At 43.7% G+C, this 21,247-nt stretch overlaps 1 protein-coding gene across 24 annotated transcripts in view; it reads left to right on the top strand.

The window, feature by feature from the left end:
* The window catches only part of FGGY (FGGY carbohydrate kinase domain containing), a 458,257-nt gene that overhangs the window by 336,828 nt on the left and 100,182 nt on the right, over positions 1-21,247 (top strand). For 22 of the 24 annotated variants that reach the window (XR_002345479.1, XM_021097811.1, XM_021097810.1 and 19 more), the window contains 2 exons: positions 12,096-12,170; positions 18,279-18,399. Coding sequence is in view for 23 of the 24 variants with exons in the window: in XM_021097811.1 (XP_020953470.1) it covers positions 12,096-12,170; positions 18,279-18,399 (196 nt within the window). In the remaining variant the exon portion in view is untranslated. The remainder of the gene's footprint in view (positions 1-12,095; positions 12,171-18,278; positions 18,400-21,247) is intronic. The other 2 variants (XM_021097801.1, XM_021097800.1) reach the window with 1 other exon arrangement.

Here is a 21,247-nt window from a genome sequence, read left to right as displayed (position 1 = left end):
ATTTGCATTTCTCTTATAATCAGCGATGTTGAGCATTTTTTCATGTGTTTGTTGGCCATCTGTATATCTTCTTTGGAGAAATGTCTATTCAGGTCTTTTGCCCATTTTTCCATTGCTTGATTGACTTTTTTTGCTGTTGGGTTGTATAAGTTGCTTATATATTCTAGAGATTAAGCCCTTGTCGGTTGCATCATTTGAAACTATTTTCTCCCATTCTGTAAGTTGTCTTTTTGTTTTCTTTGGGGTTTCCTTTGCTGTGCAAAAGCTTTTCAGTTTGATGAGGTCCCATGGGTTTATTTTTGCTCTAATTTGTATTGCTTTGGGAGACTGACCTGAGAAAATATTCATAATGTTGATGTCAGAGAGTGTTTTGCCTATGTTTTCTTCTAGGAGTTTGATGGTGTCCTGTTGTATATTTAAGTCTTTCAGCCATTTGGAGTTTATTTTTGTGCATGGTGTGAGGGTGTGTTCTAGTTTCATTGCTTTGCATGCAGCTGTCCAGGTTTCCCAGCAATGCTTGCTGAATAGACTTTCTTTTCCCATTTTATGTTCTTGCCTCCCTTGTCAAAGATTAATTGACCATAGGTGTCAGGGTTTATTTCCGGATTCTCTATTCTGTTCCATTGGTCTGTCTGTCTGTTTTGGTACCAGTACCACACTGTTTTGATGACTGTGGCTTTGTAGTATTTCTTGAAGTCTGGGAGAGTTATCCCTCCTGCTTGGTTTTTGTTTCTCAGGATTGCTTTGGCGATTCTGGGTCTTTTGTGGTTCCATATAAATGTTTGGATTGTTTGTTCTAGTTCTGTGAAAAATGTCCTGGGTAATTTGATAGGGATTGCATTGAATCTGTAGATTGCTTTGGGTAGTATGGCCATTTTTACAATATTGATTTTCCTAATCCAGGAACATGGAATATCTTTCCATTTCTTTACATCTTCTTTGATTTCTTTGATTAAAGTTTTATAGTTCTCGGCATATAGGTCCTTTACCTCCTTGGTCAGGTGTATTCCGAGGTATTTGATTTTGTGAGGTACAATTTTAAAAGGTATTATATTTCTGTATTCCTTTTCTAATATTTCATTGCTGGTATACAGAAATGCAACTGACTTCTGAATGTTAATCTTATATCCTGCTACTTTGCTGAATTTATTAATCAGTTCAAGTAGTTTTTGGGTTGAGTCCTTAGGGTTTTCTAGGTATAGTATCGTGTCATCTGCATACAGTGACAGTTTGATCTCTTCTCTTCCTATATGGATGCCTTTGATTTCTTTTGTTTGTCTAATTGCTGTGGCTAGGACTTCCAAAACTATGTTGAAGAGCAGTGGTGAGAGTGGGCATCCCTGTCTTGTTCCAGATTTGAGTGAGAAGGCTTTCAGTTTTTCGCCATTGAGGATTATATTTGCTGTGGGTTTATCATAAATGGCTTTGATTATATTCAGGAATGTTCCCTCTATACCCACTTTGGCGAGGGTCTTGATCATGAATGGATGTTGAACTTTGTCAAATGCTTTTTCTGCGTCTATTGAGATGATCATATGATTTTTGACTTTTTTTTTGTTAATGTGGTGTGTGACGTTGATTGATTTGCGTATGGTGAACCATCCTTGTGAACCTGGGATGAACCCAACCTGACTACCTGGTGTTTCTTAGCAGTGACTTCCCTTCCTAAGTGTCCTTGGGTTAGCCTTACCTCCAAATAGCAGTCATTCCAGGAACTTACCTCATAAGATGAGATAAGGAGAAGGAGGTGATCTAGATAAGATAGAAAGAAGGAAATTCTGGGCTAAAAATTTCCTCCTAAGTGTCTTTCCCTCAGTCCAATTTTGGATAACATCAAAATAATCACCCAGAATCTATTTATCATGTTACCCTTTTGCCAGAACCCACAAAGCCTGCTTTATGCAGTATTTATTCAGGAAATGCTTATTTGGTGCCTACTTTGTGCCAAGTAAATCGCTGCAGTAAAGTTCAGTTCTTACATTCATGGAGCATATTTCAAGGGAGAGAAGTGCTTGCTAACATGTTCAGTTTAAAAAATACAGAGCAGGAATTCCCATCGTGGCGCAGCAGAAACGAATCTGACTAGGAACCATGAAGTTGCGGGTTTGATCTCTGGCCTCGCTCAGTGGGTTACGGATCCGGCGTTGCCATGAGCTGTGGTGTAGGTCGCAGACGTGGCTCGGATCCCGAGTTGCTGTGGCTATGATGAAGGCCGGCAGCTACAGCTCCAATTATACCTCTAGCCCGAAAACTTCCATATGCCACGGGTGTGGCCCTAAAAAGGACAAAAAGACCAAAAAAAAAAAAAAAAAAATACAGAGCAGCAACTAGAGTTGTCAGGATCGTCCCAGTAGGGCAAGAATCACGTGTGATTTTGTGGGGGGAGGACTCCTGAATCACTTCTCTGAGCACATACTAAGTGCTTAAGATGCACTTATGGATAATTGAGAGTCATCATGGAGATAATAAGGAGGTCATCTGCTGGTTTAGAAAAAAATTTACCCTATGAACAATTTGCTAATTCTAAATGAATCAGATTGCTACTAACTCTTACCGTTTACATGATTAGTGTTTAAAGCCAGTTATAATGTCCAGGAAAATTAAGAAGTTCCCATTTTATTATAATTCCATTGTTCATCAATGAATTAATTATTTTAACAAATACAGACCATTTTATAGTTGGTGAGGGTTATAAGGGTAACTAGACACAGTTCTAGCCTTCGCAAATATTCCTTTTTTTTTTTTGGAGGAGGGGTAGCCAGAATATCTAAACAGGCAGTGAGGCTATAACGTCCTGCTCCCAGTACCACTTACTGTCTGGGGCTCCACAGATGCAGGGAAGATGATGGTCCAGCCTGGTCTCAGCTGTCAGGAAAGAGCTTCAGAGAGGAGGTGATATTGACACTGAATCAAAGAGGGAACAGGGTCTGGGACCAAAGGAATCATAGTATGTGCAGTATTAAGAGGGGAGGAGAGCATGGCATGTGAATGCTTATGATTTGGGGTCCTTATACCATTGTCTAACTGGTAAGAGGGTGCATTTAGCACTTTATCTAGATAATAACAAAAATAATTTTCTCAGAGAACCCCTGGCCACTCCCCATTCTTCTGCTTCGGCAGCATCACGTGCTCTCCCCTCTTTTCTCTTATGCTTGTTAGACATTCACCCATTCAATAAATGGCCAATAAGATCACCTACTATGTGCAGGCCTATACTAAGCTGAGGGAACAAAAAGAAAAAAAGCATCTTTAGCTGTCCCAAGTTCACATATAAATGGGGGAGATATTATTGTCCATGCATGTGTGTGTTTATGTAGTATGATCCCTATAATCGATCCAAACCAAAGGAGGTGCTCAGTAAATGTCTGGCTTTGAATTCTTTAGGTGGCATTTAGGCAGCAAACTCTGATGCCATCTTTCTCTTCTTCACTTGACAATACCTGTGAAGATGCGAAAGAAAGCATACACTCATGTTGGCTTTGACAATTAAGGTGACATTCAACCAGGAAAACTAGAATTGGTGTTCCCAGGGAGAATCTGGGAAGACTTTCCAGAATCTAAAAGATCAAATGTAACTTGTTTGATAAACGTAACATCTAACACATGAACAAAGTAAACCACCAGCCTTGCAAAAGTCAGGACCTCTCCACTTCCTGTTCCTAAGCTTAAAAATGCAAGGTCCCTTTAAGCCTAAAAACAGAGCCTCTACTCTGTCACTGGTGGTTACAGTTTTTGATTTGGTTTGGTTTTGCTTTTTGGAAGAAGCCAGTGAGTTTGATTTCCCAGAACTCCTCTACAACCCAGACCTTATCTTCCCTTTGAGTTCCCTACAGTAGGAAACTGCCAACCCAAGCAGCCACTGGGGCTGGAAGTCTGATCTAGGATGAATGGAGATGCCCTGCAGTCTGATGAGCCTGAGTCAAACTCTGTGAATGAGGCAGAGCTATGGAAATCCAGGGCATTTGGAGGAGGGGGGGTGTATCTTTGTTTGTCTACTGTCTCTTCTAGAAAGCTGGGCTGTGGCAATCCACCTCAGGCCAGCAGAGCTTATGCAAAATAAAAACTGCTAGACTCCGGGAATTGGCAACTAGCTACCAATCTGGAGAGGCAAATCCACATTACAGTGAGTAGGGTTGAGATTAAATCATGTGTCCTGGATGCTGGGAAACACTGAATATGTAAAGCACTCTAGTTAAAATGAATTGTAAAAAAATAATAAAGTGAGTCCATTAGGAAAAACATGTTGCATACAAAAAAAATACATTTAAGGGAAAGGCCTCTTAAAAAATTACTTACTACTGAAACTCAAAATATTTTTAAAAACTCCTTGGCATATTCAATAGGATTTTTTTTTTTAAGTACATTTCTGTGAAAGAGGGCAGAAACTTACAAGGAAGAAAAAATGAGTTCAGATGGAAAGGCAGTAGAATGAAAAAAAAAAAAAAAAAAACAAAGGAAATCATAGAGACAACTAAAACCTACATGGAAGGTGATAAAAACCACAATTTTTACTGAAGAAAATAGGATCAGAGCTGTCATAAGATGTGACGTATACTTTAAAGTTATTAGAAGAAAATTTGAGTGCGGGGGCTATGGCTTATTTGCTTTTGAATTTAAACTTGGCTTGGGTCAAAGATGGGCACTGAATAATTGCCTTCTGGTTAAGCAGTTATTTCAGTCTTCACTTGTCAAGGGAGGAATAAAGTGACCCACCCAAGGTCACAATGCCAAGAAATGGCAGAGCTTAAATGAAAACATGAATCCTGACTTTTGGGAGGCACACCCCCTGAGGCTCCCTTAACTCAGACCTTGGGACTTCACAGGATGTGCTAAGGATGCCAGAGCCCCAGCAGGCATGGTTTCCTACCAAACCACCCTCTGCAACCCAGTCCCTGCTCCCTGTTTGTACCACCAGCCTCCTGGCTCATTCTCCCACTTTTCCTCTGACCCCAGTTCGTGGATGTAAGCTCTGACCCTGCCTCTTCACTATAATGGTTCTATTTTTCTTCCAACCCTCACTGACTCAGATTTCAAAAGTAATCACCACTCCTGGTTTGACCTGGCTCGAAACCCTTCTGCCCTCATAAGTAGGAACAGGGCATAACCCAGGAATCCTTCCATTAGGCTCGAAAGAATCATTTATTGTCTTTTGTTCTGGGAGGAGTTGGCTCCCTGCCATGTCCCTAGCTGTTTCCTGTCTCTTTTGATGTTGCAGGATTGACCTGCAGCGCTGGGCTGGAAAGAGGTGGCAGTTGGTGGTGGGCAACTTAACAGTATGCCTGAACCAGGTAGCCACTATGGAGATATTTCTCCTTGTCGCTTGATAAAGGAGGCCCAGAGAGGTAAGGGCTGTGCCGATGAGTTTGAAAGAAGCAGAGGCTTGGATCATAGCAACCAGTATCAGAACATTTAACACCAGCGGTTCTATGTTATTTAAAAACAAAACGAAACAGTATTTTTTAAAGAACTCCGCTGTGGTCACATATAAAGAGAGATGAAACACTCCCCACCAGGAACGGCTGTATGTTTTAGACAGTCTACCTGTGTGACTTTATTTTGAATGGTTGGTTGGATAGCTTTTACTATAGTGAAATAGTAAAGAGAGCCCAGGATTTGAAGTCAGACCTGTGTTTGCATCCTGGCTTGACAGCGTGCCAGTTGTGTGACCTCTGAGGTTAGCGGTGAGGTCCATCTATTCATCAGTAAGTAGGAGCAGTGCAGGCATCCTTATAGGTCATTGTCAGGATCCAATGGAGAGACTCATGTAGAAGACAGGCAGCCACAGCCGCTGCTTGTGAATCTGTAGCTCCTGCTTAATGGCCTTTACTTGCATGTTTGCAAGATGACCTTTGAATCCTGGGCCACTGGTCCTCAGCCATCCATGCTAGTGCCAGGACCAGCTGGACTTACCAGCCACAGAGGTCACCAGGCATAGTCAGTCAGCTAGAGAAGCTGAACAGTCACATGGCATGGCATGACAGGAACCAAGTTTCATACAGACGTATAGGTTAGCCTTCTCTCTACTGAAGTCCTTGGCCCTCAGTTTCCTTGTCAAAGTGGTAGGAAACTCAACTTTGGTGTACCCTACAAAAACAGCTAGTGCTGTGGGAATTTTGAAAGAATCCTTGCCTCCTAGTGTAAATGACCAGTTTCTCTTCTCAAATTTATACGACCTTTTTGTCGAGGGGGGACTATTTTGTAAAAATTTCTTGTCCTGAAATACCCACTCAAAGAAAGAATTACCTCAGAGACATATCAGCCGTGAGAACACACCGTCTTCACCGCTGGTTGAGACGTGTTTTCCCTGCTTCATTTTGCAAGTACAACAGTGCCCAGAACACAAAGTTATTTTCTGGTTCTTTGAAGAGCTGTGATTTCTAACATAAGGCCATATGCTGCTCAAACTGCTGGAGACGTTGGATGCTGCTCCAATGGCTCTTCAAAGCAAGCGAGGAGCAAAGTGCTTGTGGAAAACTGGGAGAGAGTCAGGAAAGAAACGTTATGAGATCTTAGCCAGTTCCCAGAGGACTGACTCCCAGCTAGAGATGGGCATCGCTAAACAGAGTCAGATGTGGTGCAGTCAGCTACTCAGATGAGTATTCGCAAGAGCTCAGGAAAAGCCAGGGGCTGTGTCCCTGTGGCCTCCTCTGATGGGGAGATGGATGATGGAACTGGAAGCTCATGAGCCAGTTAAGCAGCTTTTAAGCAACATATTTTTAGGCCTTGGAAACCCATAGACTCTTTGACATGAATCTGTTGATGGTTTTGTTATGAATTAATGCTGTTTAATGTAGCAATTTTTTACGTATTATTTTTACCTATGAAGAATCGAATCCTGTAACAAAGCTTAATATCCTCAGTGTCATTTAACTGGTTTTCTGATGATGTGTTTTGCTACTGAAGCAGCTAATTTACCAGCTGGTATTATGATTTATATGATGTGCTATTTTTTTAGGGACCATGTACCAAATACCATGGTAGATGCTTTATCAGCACCAATGTTTCTTATAGCCCTGCACGACAATGTTATTACTCCATTTAGAATGGAGAAACTGAGGGTCAGAGTCTAAATAGTTTACTCAGAGAAGAAAAGACTAGAAGCGGTGTTAGAACCCAGTGCATTCAAACTGAGGTCACTGACATTCTTTGGGAGGAAAACAATTAAGAAATGAAAAACTTCCTTTATATTTTTGGAATTCCTTCTGCTCTGTTTTCAATATGTCTGCAATATTCCTCCCTCATTTTAATGATTTTTAAACATTCTACCATAGAATCAGACTTTTCTTTCTTATTGTTTTTTATCTTCCCAATTTATACTCAATGTCAAAACTGGGGGTAAGGGGGAAGGTGTGGATTGTGGACAGGAGGCCTTCCAAGGTAGTGCTCAGTGATAACAGACTGAGGAGTGAATCAGGTAGAAGGTGGCCAGGGAGACTCCAAGAGAGAAATAATGGGAAAAAATCAAGGCCAGACGACCAAGGATAGGATCCACTTTGGTGAGTAAATGCAAGACAGGGTTAGATGACAGCAAGTAGAGGCCTGGACAGCTGACCAAAGCAGCCTTGGGACATTGGTATATCTGCATATTAAAATGACTTAGATTCTGGAGTTCCCATCATGGCTCAGTGGTTAACGAACCCAGCTAGTATCCATGAGGACTCGGGTTCAATCCCTAGCATTGCTCAGTGGGTTAGTGATCCATTGTTGCCATGAGCTGTGGTGTAGGTCGAAGACACAGCTCGGATCCCATGTTGCTGTGGCTGTGACGTAGGCCGGCGGCTATAGCTCCAATTAGACCCCTAGCCTGGGAACCTCTATATGCTGCGGGTGTGGCCCTAAATAGACAGACCGAAAAAAAAAGGCTTAGATTTAGTGCATCGGAAGCAGCACTGGTAAGGGCATGAGGCGTACCTGGGTACATCTCAGAAACAACAAATAGACTAGTGTTACCTGGTGTAGAGTTCATCAATAGAATAAGGTTGTGAGGAAGAATGTCAGTCCATTATCCAGTTGTATGTGTATCAGTTGTCTGTTGCTGCTGTAATAAACTACCACCAGCTTAGAGGCTTAGATTTATTATCACCGTTGTATAAGTTAGAGGCCCAGGCTAGCTCAACTGGTTTCTCTGCTCTGGTTTTCACAAGACCAGAACCACTGGGAATAATCTGCTACCACGTTGTTGGTCAAGTTCAACTCCAGCCAGCTGTAGGGCAGAGTACCTGTGGCCCGGCTGACAGTCAGCCAGGGATCTTCAGGTGTGAGAGGCCTCCCACATTCCCTGGCTCATGGCCCCTTCCTCTGTGGTCAAAGCCATCAATGGCAGCTCAGGTTCTTCCCATGCTTAGAAGCGCTCTGATTTCCACTTCCACCTCATCTCTCCTGCCTTTACCCTTCTAGTCTATCTCTTGACTAACTCTTCTGCCTTCTGCTGCTGCGTTTAAGAACTCATATGATTACATTGGACCTGAGTGGATAATCCAGGATGATCTCCCTAGTTTAAAGTCAACTGGCTAATAACTAGTTCCCTCTGCAGAGTCCCTTTTCAGCAGAGCCCAGATTAGTGCCTGATTGAGTAATCAGGGGGTGAGACTCTTGGAGGAATATCTTTAGACTCTGCCTACCACATTGTGTTAACGCATTGATATGCATTTCCCACATCCGGGTGAGTTTTCATAAATTCCAAGTGTTAGTCTCCATTCCTGATACTGAAACCTACACATATCTTCGGGGAGATGTGTCCCTCCTTCTCTTCCAGGCTGCTGACTATCTCGGGCCTCTCGTCCAATCTCTGGCCTCTCTCCAGAGGCTTTCCACAAACCTTTCTCTTATCCTCCTCCTTTCCTGGCTTTCTGTCCATCAACTCCTCCTTCATTATTGACTGAACAAGCAGAGTGTCTTTTCGCTCCTCTGTGTCCTGAAATTCAACCAATTTCCCAAGCCTTGGTTACTCCATCAAGCTCTGACGACCCCAGAAAATCTGAGGACAGGGAATCTTGGTTTTTGGGTTTTTTTTTTTTTTTTTTTGCCTTTCATAATCTTTAGAAACCCTTTGAGATCTATTCTGAGCCCTTTTATTTCTTACCATCATATATATTCACTTCAATTCTTTAAATAACTAAGAAGGGAAGCTTAGCTAATGAAATTCCTGATACATTTGTTTATATCTCAACTACTTCAAGGCCACATCAGTGTGATCAGCAAGAGGAAGCCAGAAGTAGCTTTTGAACTGGCTCTGATAGAGAGAGAAAGAGAGGGAGAAAGGGAGGGACGGGGAGGCAGGGGGAGGAAGGGAGAGAGAGAAATGGAGAGAGAAAGAGAGCCTCTTGGACTAGTAATCTTGACGCAGCACCACTGCATGCCCTGGGGCTGGTTGCTCACACAGGGTGTTCAGCTGGGGAAGGGGTGGGTAGGGAGGTTAGGGCAGGGCTGGAATCCTGTCCACTCTGCTCCTTTTTCTAATTCATTCTTCTAGATGGGATGCCTTTTGCATTTAGTCCACCTGGGTGGGTGTGGGGCACCTTTTTTTTCCTGATTCACACAGAGATCCCATGTAAGCTACAAGGTCACTACTTTTATCCCAATCTCATATAAGCCACTCCTCTGATGAGGATGTGTAAGTGCAGCCTGGAGGTTGGAGGAGGGCAGAAGAGCATGGAGTGAGCAACTGAAAGTGATAGTCCGGTGTTTTTCTCTCTTGGGACGTGGGGGACTATACCTCCCTCCACCTCTGTGCCTGTGAGGGGCTGAGATGATAAATGCTCTCCTTTCATAATTGTATCATTTGACCGAGAAGGATAGGATGTTAGGAGAGAGAATGGTGTGGGAAAGGAAAACGGAGCGTCTAAGTGTCACTTACTCACACATTCCACAAATGTTAACTTAGTGTCGCCATGTGCCAGGAGCAGGGGCAGGCATGGAGAATTCTATGGCGAGTAACACAGAGTCTGTCAGAACACCTAGATCCTGGCTTCAGTTCTCTGGGTTCTCTCTGAGGCAAATCATGTGCCGCCCTGTGAAGTGAACTTCTGTGATAGGTGTTGTTCATGCTCTCCTAGTGCCAACATTCTTACCATACACTGAGGTCTCTGGGGAACCTTCTGAGAGATGTTCCTTCACAGAGTTATTGGCCGGGGAACACATGGCCCTAGTTCCTCTCTGGTTTCTCAAATCTTCCACATTTCTCTGTGTTAAAATCAAAGCCGTTTTTCTTATGGCGTGGCCCAAGGACTTGCCTCTTAACAGTAGTTGACTGGATTCAGGAATACCACCTTCACCAAGTTTAGGAGAGTCATCCGACCAGCCAGAACACAGGCTGCTGAGCGAGGACAGGCCAGAGCATCCCCTGGAGAAGGAAGCAGAGCAGAGCCCAGGAAGAAGCAGGCACAGAAGACAGCAAGGGCGTTTCTGCTGCAGAAGGAGGCCAACAGGGAGAACTGTTCACATTGATCAAATTTGCATTTGAGAATAAGCACTGGCTCCCTTGTAGGGAGGAGCAAGCACCATTAGAAACAGGGAGCTTTGTTCAGGGGCTGTCTCAGCCATCAGAAAGGATATAGTGAAGGCCTAGATGAAGGAAGTGAGTGACAGTGAGGAGGAAAAGAGGCGAAAGATTCAAAAAAAATTTTGGAAGGAGTTCCCTGGTGGCCTAGTGGTTAAGGAGCTGGTATTGTCACTGCTATGGCTCGGGTTTGATTCCTAGCCCAGGAAATTCTGTGTGCTACAGGTGCAGCCAAAAAAAGGAAAGAAAGAAAGAAGGAAAGAAAGATTGATTGATTTGTGAGCTCAAATGTATACAACTTGATTACTGATTAAATACAGGAAGGGAGGCAGTTCCTTTCATGGCTCAGCAGTTAACAAAACCTGACTAGGCTCCATGAGGATGCAGGTTCAATCCCTGGCCTCACTCAGTGGGTTAAGGATCCGGCATTGCCTGAGCCGTGGTGCAGGTTGCAGACGTGGCTGGGACTCAGCGTTGCTGTGGCTGTGGCATAAGCTGGCAGCTGTAGCTCCGATTCAACCCCTAGCCTGGGAATTTCCATATACGGCAGGTGCTGCCCTAAATAAATAAATAAATAAATACGAAAAGGGAGAGAAAAGTCAGGAAGTACTCCCAAGTGTCTGGTATCTGTGCCCTGTAACAGGCCCAGGTGGCCCCTTAATCCCAGCTGGCAGTGGGATCTAGAGAGAATAATTAATGGGGCTGGAGTGATGGACAGGGGCCTGGGCAGACCGCTAGGCTCTCCTGTCTCAACACAGGCTGCATGTCGCCACCTTGTTGAACTCAGGACTATGCATACCACAGGTACTGAGAAAAAGTATGTTAGTTGAACTGATTTTGTAATGAAAATTTAAAGTGAGCTCTGGCATTGATGCCCACAGACTTCAGACTAGGTTTGAAGATCCCAGCAGTCTTCACTCTCTAGAAGTGTCCCAAGAGAACACCTTCATGAGTGGGAGACGTGAAAATGAGCCTGTGAACAATTCTTGAAACTACCCAAATCCAGCATCCTGTTACGTTCTGGAATCTCTCAGAAATTGACGTACTCCATATAAGCATGTGGTTCCGATTGACTTTAATGGGATTCCCTTGCAAACCACAGATTCTAAATTATTCCCTAGTAGGTATAACATTTATAGGAGACATGTTATTTTACTCTGAATACCCTCTGAATGCTGTTACGCAGAATTCTGACAGTAGCAGAATAAGACCATCTTTTACTAGAATGCCACGGCTACGTGTTAATTTCCATAAGCCAGAGAAAATCGGTGTTTTTAATAAAAGAACATTGTTTTAAAAGAAGAAAGTTATTTACTTCCATGCTAAGAAATTTCAAACACATTCTTCGTATCGTATTTGTTTTGTTTTTTGTGTAATCCAAAGCAAGGCATTTTCTTTGGGAAAAGAAGGGAGAGTTTTTCCCAGGTCTGGAGATTAAACAATTTAGTAGTCACTTCACGTTTGGCTCACAAAAAGGAGATTTGCATATGAACTTGTTTCAGCAAGAAAACACATCTGAACATGTTTCACGGGAATGATCTCTAACCATGGAGGCTCCTTCAGCCACCTCCATCTTTTCTTTGCTTCATCCCTACAGGTCACCGGATTGAAACTGTCTCAGGACCTGGATGATCTTGCCATTCTCTACCTGGCCACAGTTCAAGCCATTGCTGTAAGACAGTCGCATACCCTTTTTAAAGAGACTTGGGTGTGTTAATAAACTTTAGACTACATACTCCTCAAGATATATCATATGCTTTTGTGGTAGATGCTCTGGGGACCTTGCCAAAAATAGATGCTTGTCTGTCCAGAAGGCAATCTTGAAGATCATTGCCCGCTTTCCATAACCTCACATAGCTGAGAGCTCAAAGGAGTTAAGGTTTTTGAACATCATAGGTATTGTGTATCTAATTTTTCTTCTGTGTTCAGTTAAACAGAAGCAAGTCAGCAGATGCCACGTATGCTGCTTGCATTAAGAAAAGCTGGCGTTAAGAACACCCAAATTTGTAAAACACATGATATTGTTCACTTTGCAAAAAAATCCGGTGTGGAGTTCCTTTAAATAGTACGGTCCCTTGGCACATGAACATGTTTGTTTTTAAGTAATTAGCAACTTCAGTGAGAGCGTTGGATGGTTAGGGAGAGAGAAAGGGGAGAATGTAAAGTGTTAGAGCTCCTAAACTGAAGATCAATCAAAAATGAAAGCAAAATCCTAGAAACTCAGATCTCCTTGTCTAAGAACTCTTATTCTCTAGAGGCGACCCACGAGTGAGCTACAGGAGGGCTGTAAACCCTGAAGTCACACATGAAAGGTTGCATGTGTGCACATGCTACAAAGCGCATTGGGGGGAGTGGGAGTGGGTCATGGCTTTTGAGATCTTCCCCAAAGAACAGTTAATTCGCTGAGGCTTAGCTGCTTTGGAAAGAGAATTGGGGACCAACAAAAGAGCCCACTGAATTCTGATTCAAAATTGATTTTTTTTTCAGAAACATACCTATTTAAACAAAGTATTTTTGTTTCTTCATGCTATATGGACATATCTGTATGCTATTCAGTTATTCTGTCTCTCCACATACCACTTCTGTATCCTCATTGCTGTAACTAGTAAAACTACATGTACTTTTTCTGTATTTCCATCTCATCAACAAAATTGCTTTGATTTTCTTTCTTCTTTTTTTTCAATGTCCACACTCACAGCATATGGAAGATCCCAGGCCAGGGCTTGAATCTGAGCCGCTGCTGCAGCAACACTAGATCCTCTAACCCACAGTGCACCTGGCTAGGGATCGAACCCACACCTCTGCAGCAACCCAAGCCACCACCGTCGATATTTTAACCCACCGCACCACAGTGGGAACTCCAAAATTGCTTTTCTTATGTTTAGATTTATCCAGGCGGCAGGTACATATAAGCAGAACTTTCCAGCTGTTAAAGGAACATACAATCTTTAATGCAGCTACTTAGGACTATGGAATTGGCCAACTCAGTTGGATTAAATGGTCCTTTTTGGTTTATAGAACAGTTTGTATCTTCCTAAAGCAACTGTCTTATTGATTTAATAGCTTGTACAATTCCATAATATCAGTCAGCCTGCTTTTTTTTAATAGGAACTTAGTCAACAAAAGATAATTCTGACATCTGTCCAAATGGCGAGAGTGACTAGTCAGATGAAAATGCAGACTAGAAATGTGCATCAGTAATAAAGGCAGTTATTCAGTGATCCTGCTTTATAGTAAAGATAATGATAATATATAATATAGTTTGGCAATATTATGTGTCAGGCACTATGTTGTATATTTTTTCATACATTATCTGATTTTACCTTATGAGGTAGGTGTTAGAATCCCCATTCCAAAGATTAGAAACGTAAGCCTCAGTGAGGTTAATTAACTTGCTCAGTTTCATACAGTTAAGTGGCAGAGCTGGAGTTTGAACCCATGGCTTTCTAAAATAAAACTAGACAGATGATGTATTGAAGAACTTTTATTTTCTGACGTTAATGTCATTGAGTGACACGTCTTACAGTGGAATGAATCTCATGTATTAAAGGGAATAACCGTGGGTAGTCAGGGCTGTGTGAGGCTTATCCTTCTGCATCCATGCCAAGAGGGGACCTGAAGAAGAGGGCCACACTGGGTGAGCCAAGGCCACCATCGTGTGATGATAATGACTGTCCCCTCTCATTGCCACCCACTCGCTGTGCCAGGCACCAAAGTACCTTACCCACCCGTGAGTAGCCTCTAAGTAGATGGGATTGCCTTCATTTTACAGGCAGAGGGAACACTGCTTGCCAAGGTCAAACAGCTGGTGTATGGTAGAGTCAGAATCCACACTGCAGTCCCTCCCCTCTCAGGCTTTTGCTCTTTCCATGGTACTGCATTGCATCTTGTGTTGAACTATTTGTAAAAGCTTCGTGGACAAAATAAGCTTCCAGGCATTCCTGAGAACAGTTTCAATTTGACACATCTTAGAAAACAGCATTTATTTGGCCAGGATTGTCTCATGGAGGTCCCCTTACTGGTAAGAACACAGTAGCAGAAGTTCAGGAATGTAAAAAAGAAGTTAAATTTAATGCGGGCAGCAGGGAGAGGAAAGGGGGGGTGGGGAATGTGAGGGGAAGCCAGCTATATTTTCCCAAATACCACACACTTGGAGAATCAGTTTGGTCTATAACGAGCCATATATGATTAAAAGCTATCATATTTGCTCTGTCCATTGTTTTAATAACCTTTATAATACCACAAAGGGAAGGCAATTTAAGACGGATTTTTCGATAAGGCTGTATTGAGGAGTCAATTGAATTGTGAGTTCAGTCTGTTTTGCAAAAGCATCTGGGTGTTCTGATCTTTTAGTGCATTTGAATGTGCATTTTAATGAAGCATTCCGATAGCAGATATTTTCCCATGATGTTTAACTTGGAAAAAAAAAATGTGTTCGCTGCGTCTGAATATTGCCCTTAAGTTCAAATTAAGCAAATTCCTCTCTATAGTCATATCTGTGGTTGATATTTTGTAGGAATAGAATGGAATTAAAGAGATATTGTAATGAAGTTAACTTGCATCTGTACAAAACTCTCCGTGAAGTGAAATTCTCTCTTGACCAAGCTTAATTGAAAGAGCTGTCAAACACTCCGTTTATCCAGAGCCTGTTCATCTATAGTTTTCTTTGCAGAATAGACCCTTAAAAAGTACTATTTGCATTTGAAGTCTCTCCATTTGCATTTGGTTCCGTACATTCCCAGTGGAATAGCCTAATTTTAATTTAAATTTCTCTGTGAAAACATTTTTTCCAGAAAGGTGAGCACAAAATCATTTTAGCACAAAGCCCTTTGGTGGGGCATCTAAGGAGGACGGAGAGCAGTCTGGGGTACCAGCAGGGAAGGCTCTGTAACTAACCGCCAGCCCTGAGTGGGAAATTCTGGCTGACAATGCCACAGGGGAGAGAGACAGGCCTTCTGGAAGGAGTGCCTCTCTGGCGGATCACTTCTTGCCTTTTCCCAGGACAGGCTTTGTGTTACTCTCTTCTCTGGCCCCGCTCATCATGTGAGCCCCCAGGCCTCTGGTTTAGAAATATCAGAAATATCAATTTTGCACGGCATTTCCATGCATATTGGAAGGCAGCTTTCCTTCTTCCCCTGGAGCAGACTGTATGGCTTTAAGCAAATTGTAGAACTCCTACATGGGGATAACGCTATGCAGCTTCTGAGTTTTTCATAAAATTGGAGATGATATGAAAGAGCCTAGCAGAGTACCTAGCATGTAGCTAATCACCACAATAGCTTTCATTTCTAAATGCCTTCCGTGTACTGGACATACTTCTGCAAGCTTTACATACACTGGCTACAACAGCAGCCTTGCAAGGTAGATATTACAGTGTTTCATCAAACTTAAGACTACATTCTTAATTTTCGGTGCATGTTAACTTTGCAGACAATCCACAGAGTTATCAAGTGAAAATTTTTGGCATTATTATTCCCATTTTTAAAATGGGAATTGAATCATAGAAAGGTTAGGTACAGATTTGATTTCAACTATTAACATTTAGAATGCATAGGCCGTGAGGTCCTACTGTCTAGCACGGGGAGCTATAGCCAATCTCTTGGGATAGAACATGATGGAAGATAAAATGAGAAAAAGGATGTTATATATATATACATATGCATGAGCAGGTCACTTTGCTGTACGGCAGAAATTGGTACACACAACATTGTAAACCAACTATACTTTAATAATTTTTTAAAAAGTTAAAAAAACAGAGATATAGGAGTTCCCATGATAGCTCAGTGGTTGATGAACCCCATGAGGACGCAGTTTTGATCCCTGGCCTCGCTCAGTGGGTTAAGGAGCTGGTGTTGCCGTGAGCTGTGGTGTAGGTCGAAGACGTGACTCGGATCTTGCATTGCTGTGGCTGGGTTGTTGGCTGGTGGCCAGTTCCAACTGCACCCCTATCCTGGAAACCTCCATATGCCATGGGTGTGGCCCTAAAACAACCAAAAAAAAAAAAAGGAAAGAGAGAGAGAAATAGATGAATTGCCTGAATGCCATCCTGGATTTGTTTTTTTATTTCAAAAGCCATGCTCTTAGCTACTGCGGAATCATGCCCCTAAAACAGATTAGGGTTACCTGGAATCCACAGATTCATGGAGGATGTTAGGACATTTATAGAGCTCTTGAAATTAGTTATAATACTACTTTATATGTGACTTTTTTTCTGGGGAGGTCAGTAGGTTTTATCATATTCTCAAGAGGGTTCATGACCCCCCCGCCTCCTGCCACAACGCTTAAGAAAGAACATCTGGGGGTAATCAGCCATATTCAATGAGCAGGATCTGGGCTGATACGGTACAACATGTTTTAATTTTTTTTTAACATGCTACATCTGTGGATTATCTTTGGAGGCCCAAGTTTTACCTAATCCATATTCTTACCAGATTCACTAATAATTTCAACAAACCTGAAGACCTGTGGGCTGAAAATGCTTGGTTCTGCTCCTGAACTGCCCCTGCCCCTCATCATTTACTCCAGAGCAATCAGGATTTCACACCCCCAGGTGCCAGATCATCCTCTAGCCACCACCCCCTCCAGAGGCACCCCTGGCCAGAGGGAAACAGCTCTCCAGAGAGTCTTGTCAAAGAGGCTTCTACACCCCACCCTGGGGATCAGGAGAGTGTCCTTTCTGTACCTTCCTTCTTTACTTTGGTTAAGCCTGTGATACTGCATGCCCTCAAACTGAACCATCTTCTCTTCCTCTAGGCACTTGAGTGGCATGTTCCCAGGACCACTGTCACACCTACCCTAAATCTGTGATACTAGCCCACATCTTCTCTCCAGCCCCAATCCCTTCTTGATGGCTGTACCAATTTTGGCCTCCCAGATCCTTGGCCTCCTTATCTCCCTCGACCTTCTCCTCCCTCTGCTTCAGCCACCCACTCCCGTGTCCACACATGGGACTTCATCACCCCTCTGAGTTGCTCACTCACTAAACATCTCAAGGGCTGTCTCTCCACCCAAAAACTCTCTCCCTCATTTCTCCCCAGAGCCACTCCCTCAGACATTGCCACGCAGCTGCCTCCTGAGGTCATATTGCAGTTCATCTTTTTGTTTTTAATCCTTATCTCAAATAAATAATGATGTGTGGCCTTTGAGCTTTTGGTCTTCCTAGTGACCTCTGATTTTTAGCTACTTGAGCAGGCTAGCTAAAAGTAATAAATTGAACATTAAGATTCACCTCGATGCCACTGCGGCAGTGTCCTCTTGTCAAGCATCAACAGTCTTTACTGAGTTTAGTGAACTGAGCAGACCAAGGACAAAGATAACACGTTTTAGCAAGATAGGAAGACACAGGGGCTGGAATGAAAATACAGTGAAGTTCTGAGCCAACCAGAACATGTCATTTCTACATCTTCCTGGATCATTAAGGACTGACTGGGAATGGATTCTGTCTTGGGAAGCCTCATTATTAGAAATGCTACTTGGTTTCAGATGATAACAAAGGTCCCGTTAGCCCTTTGGCAGCCTGAGGTCTATGTCTCACCTTCATTCATAATTAAGAGGATTTTGGAGTCAGGTAGACCCAGGTTGGAATTCCCACTCTGTGACTCAGTGCACCAGTGTGGTCATAGCCCATGTAATCTCCGTGAGTCCCAACTTTCTGAAACTCTGAAACAATGGATGTAGAATTCTCAGTGCGATGTCTAATACTATGTAAACACCTAGTAAACATTCCACATCATTTACCGTTGCTACCATGCTGATGCTTGCTTCTGTTTTTCCTTTTAAGTTCGGGACGCGCCTCATTATAGAGGCCATGGAGACAGCAGGGCACTCCATCAGCACCCTTTTCCTGTGTGGGGGCCTCAGCAAGAACCCCCTTTTTGTGCAAATGCACGCAGACATTACTGGTAAGTTCAAAGAAGAAAAAAGTCATCGTGGGCTTGGCAGCAAATGGGTATGGCCAAGGACTAGGCAGGAGACTGAGACTAGGAAAATACAGGTGGTGTGCCAAGTTACTCTGAATTTTTTTTTTTTTTTTTTTTGGTCTTTTTGCCATTTCTTGGGCCTCTCCAGAGGCATATGGAGGTTCCCAGGCTAGGGGTCTAATCGGAGCTGTAGCTGCCAGCCTACGCCAGAGCCACAGCAACGCAGGATCCGAGCCGCGTCTGCGACCTACACCACAGCTCACGGCAACGCTGGAACCTTGACCCACTGAGCAAGGGCAGGGATGGAACCCGAAACCTCACGGTTCCTAGTCGGATTCGTTAACCACTGCGCCACGCCGGGAACTCCCCCTGAATGTTTATATTAAAATGTATCTTTTTCTTAAGATTAGCTATTGTGGTCATAGTGGGGAAAGTGACTTCTGTACATATCCAACATGAAATAATGGTATGAAATAAGACAAGAGAGGTTAACAAGGGCCAAATCTTTCTTTTTTTTTTCTTTTTGTCTTTTTAGGGCCACACCCACAGCATATGGAGGTCCCCTGGCTAGAGGTCATTTGGGAGCCGAGTCTGCGACCTATACCACAGCTCAAGGCAACGCTGGATCCTTAACCCACTGAGTGAGGCCAGGGGTCGAACCTGCATCCTCAGGGATACTAGTCAGGTTCGTTAACCGCTGAGCCACAACAGGAATCCATCAAGGGCTAGATCCTAATTCAAGCATTTATTCTAGTCTTGAGTAACCTTCTGATCCCCTCATTGTGGGTGTTAATGAAGATGCAGTGGAGACATGATTCCTGCCCCCCTCCCCCCAGGGAGCTGAAGATCTGTTGAAGAAGGTGGACCGCCAACACACGTGTTAAATCTAGTGTGGCAAGAGCTCTGAGTGACAGCCAACACACGTGTTAAATCTAGTGTGGCAAGAGCTCTGAGTGAGAAGCTTAGGTACTGTGGATACACAGTGGGCCACTTGGCCCTGGTTTGGACCTGTGATGGTGCCAGGCAAAGGAGTGGAGGAAGGGATCGGGGAACTCTCTTAAGGAAAGATTGCAGAGCCCCCCATGTGGAAATGGGGTTTCTGCCTGTAGATGGGAATTTGAGCCCAAGATCTCCAAAATACTGTGATTCCTTAGCTCATCAGAATCAGGGATCATGATGCAGACGGGGAGAATCTAGAATAATGGGCTGATCGCTCTGTGACACAAGCAGACAAAAGCAGAATAGGATCCATAGTGCAGAGCGCTGAGCCCCCAGGACAGAGCCCCATTGGCAGGAGGCTTGCTAGTGTCCCAGAGGCTGGCCCAGGCTTCCATCCCTCTGGACTTGGTACCTCATACCTCTTGCTCCTTTTTCTCCCAGTGTCTCCTGGGGACTGATGTTTTCCCTCCCCTCCACATCCCAGGGTGGCCAGGCACCAGGCAGGGCAAGGAGAGGAAGGTGGGAGAGGGTTTGGACCCTGCTTACAGCCCCAACTGCAGTCTCATCTGAGCCCACCCTACTGGCCTCCATTTGCCATGTTCTTTCTCTGTTCCCATCCCCTCGACTCCTTATCTCTGATGACCAGCCAGGTCAAGTTTCTACCCCTGTCTCTGCCTCCTCCTCACATCCCCCTTTCTCTTCTAGGCCAGGCAGATCCCTGCAAGTGAGCACTTTCCCAAACCTGATGGAGATAGTTGACTCCTGCCCCTTGTGAAATCAAACTAAATAACTTAGTACGCCCATCTTAGAGATAGGTAGACTGAGGCACAAGCCAGAAAACAGTATTCAAAAAACACACAATCTAAGGGTAAGTATAGAAATTACTACCATTGAAGTTCCATTATGGCTCAGCAGATTACAAACCCAACAAGTATCCATAAGGATGCGGGTTCGATCCCTGGCCCTCCCTCCGTGGGTTAAGGATCCACCATTGCTGTGAGCTGAGACGTAGGTCACAGATGCAGCTCAGATCCCCAGTTGCCATGGCTGTGGTGTAGGCCAGTGGCTGCAGCTCCAATTCGACCCCTAGCCTGGGAACTTCCACATGCCGCAGGCATGGCCCTAAAAATAAATAAATAAATAAAAAGAAGAAAAAGAAAAGATTCCGTTACCCATGCTCCCACTCTCTGTTGATGTAAAGCACTCTATTTTCATTTAATCCTCTCATACCACCAAAAGGTAGAAATGGGTGCCCCCATCTTTAGACAAAGGAAACTGAGGATCAGGGAGGCAAGTTAAATCATCTGTCCCAGGTCAAACATCAGTAGCCACAGGACCAGGATGGTACCAAGTACGTCCAGACCCAGTGCCCCCTATACTATGCTGCTGGCCCCAGTTTTGTAACTTTTCTGCCCAGTTTGTAACCACTTGCTAACGACTTCTCCTTTCCTATATTGTCCAAAACCTATGGAAGTGGGCCATTCTGGGGAGAAAGAGGAAAGACATAAAAAGGAGCCCAAATTACCTTATAATTTTCCCTAGGAGAAAAGCCATAACTGCATTTTATCTGTACGTCAGCTAACTTGTTCAAACACAATTCAGACTTAAAATCGCATCTGTGAGTGACTTTCTGATTTCCAGCCTCCAAATAGCCACCAAGACTTCCTACCTGGATTCAGGAGGGAAGATAAAATCAACTTTGGCCAACATATCACTGGAGCGAATGGGAGATAGGGCCCCCAAGAGCAAGGCAGCCTGTGTGACCTCCGGCCATGACTCTGGACCACAGCCCCCAGCTTTTATGAAACGAGCTCTCTTCCAGGCCTTACACCCCTGAGCTGACTCAGAAGCAGGGGTACAGCAGCTTCACAGAAAGTTCTGCTTTGGAAAC

The sequence above is a fragment of the Sus scrofa genome, chromosome 6 (genome assembly GCF_000003025.6).
Source record: "Sus scrofa isolate TJ Tabasco breed Duroc chromosome 6, Sscrofa11.1, whole genome shotgun sequence".
In the NCBI taxonomy this organism is placed as follows: domain Eukaryota; kingdom Metazoa; phylum Chordata; class Mammalia; order Artiodactyla; family Suidae; genus Sus; species Sus scrofa.
This window is presented reverse-complemented; position numbering and strand designations above follow the sequence as displayed.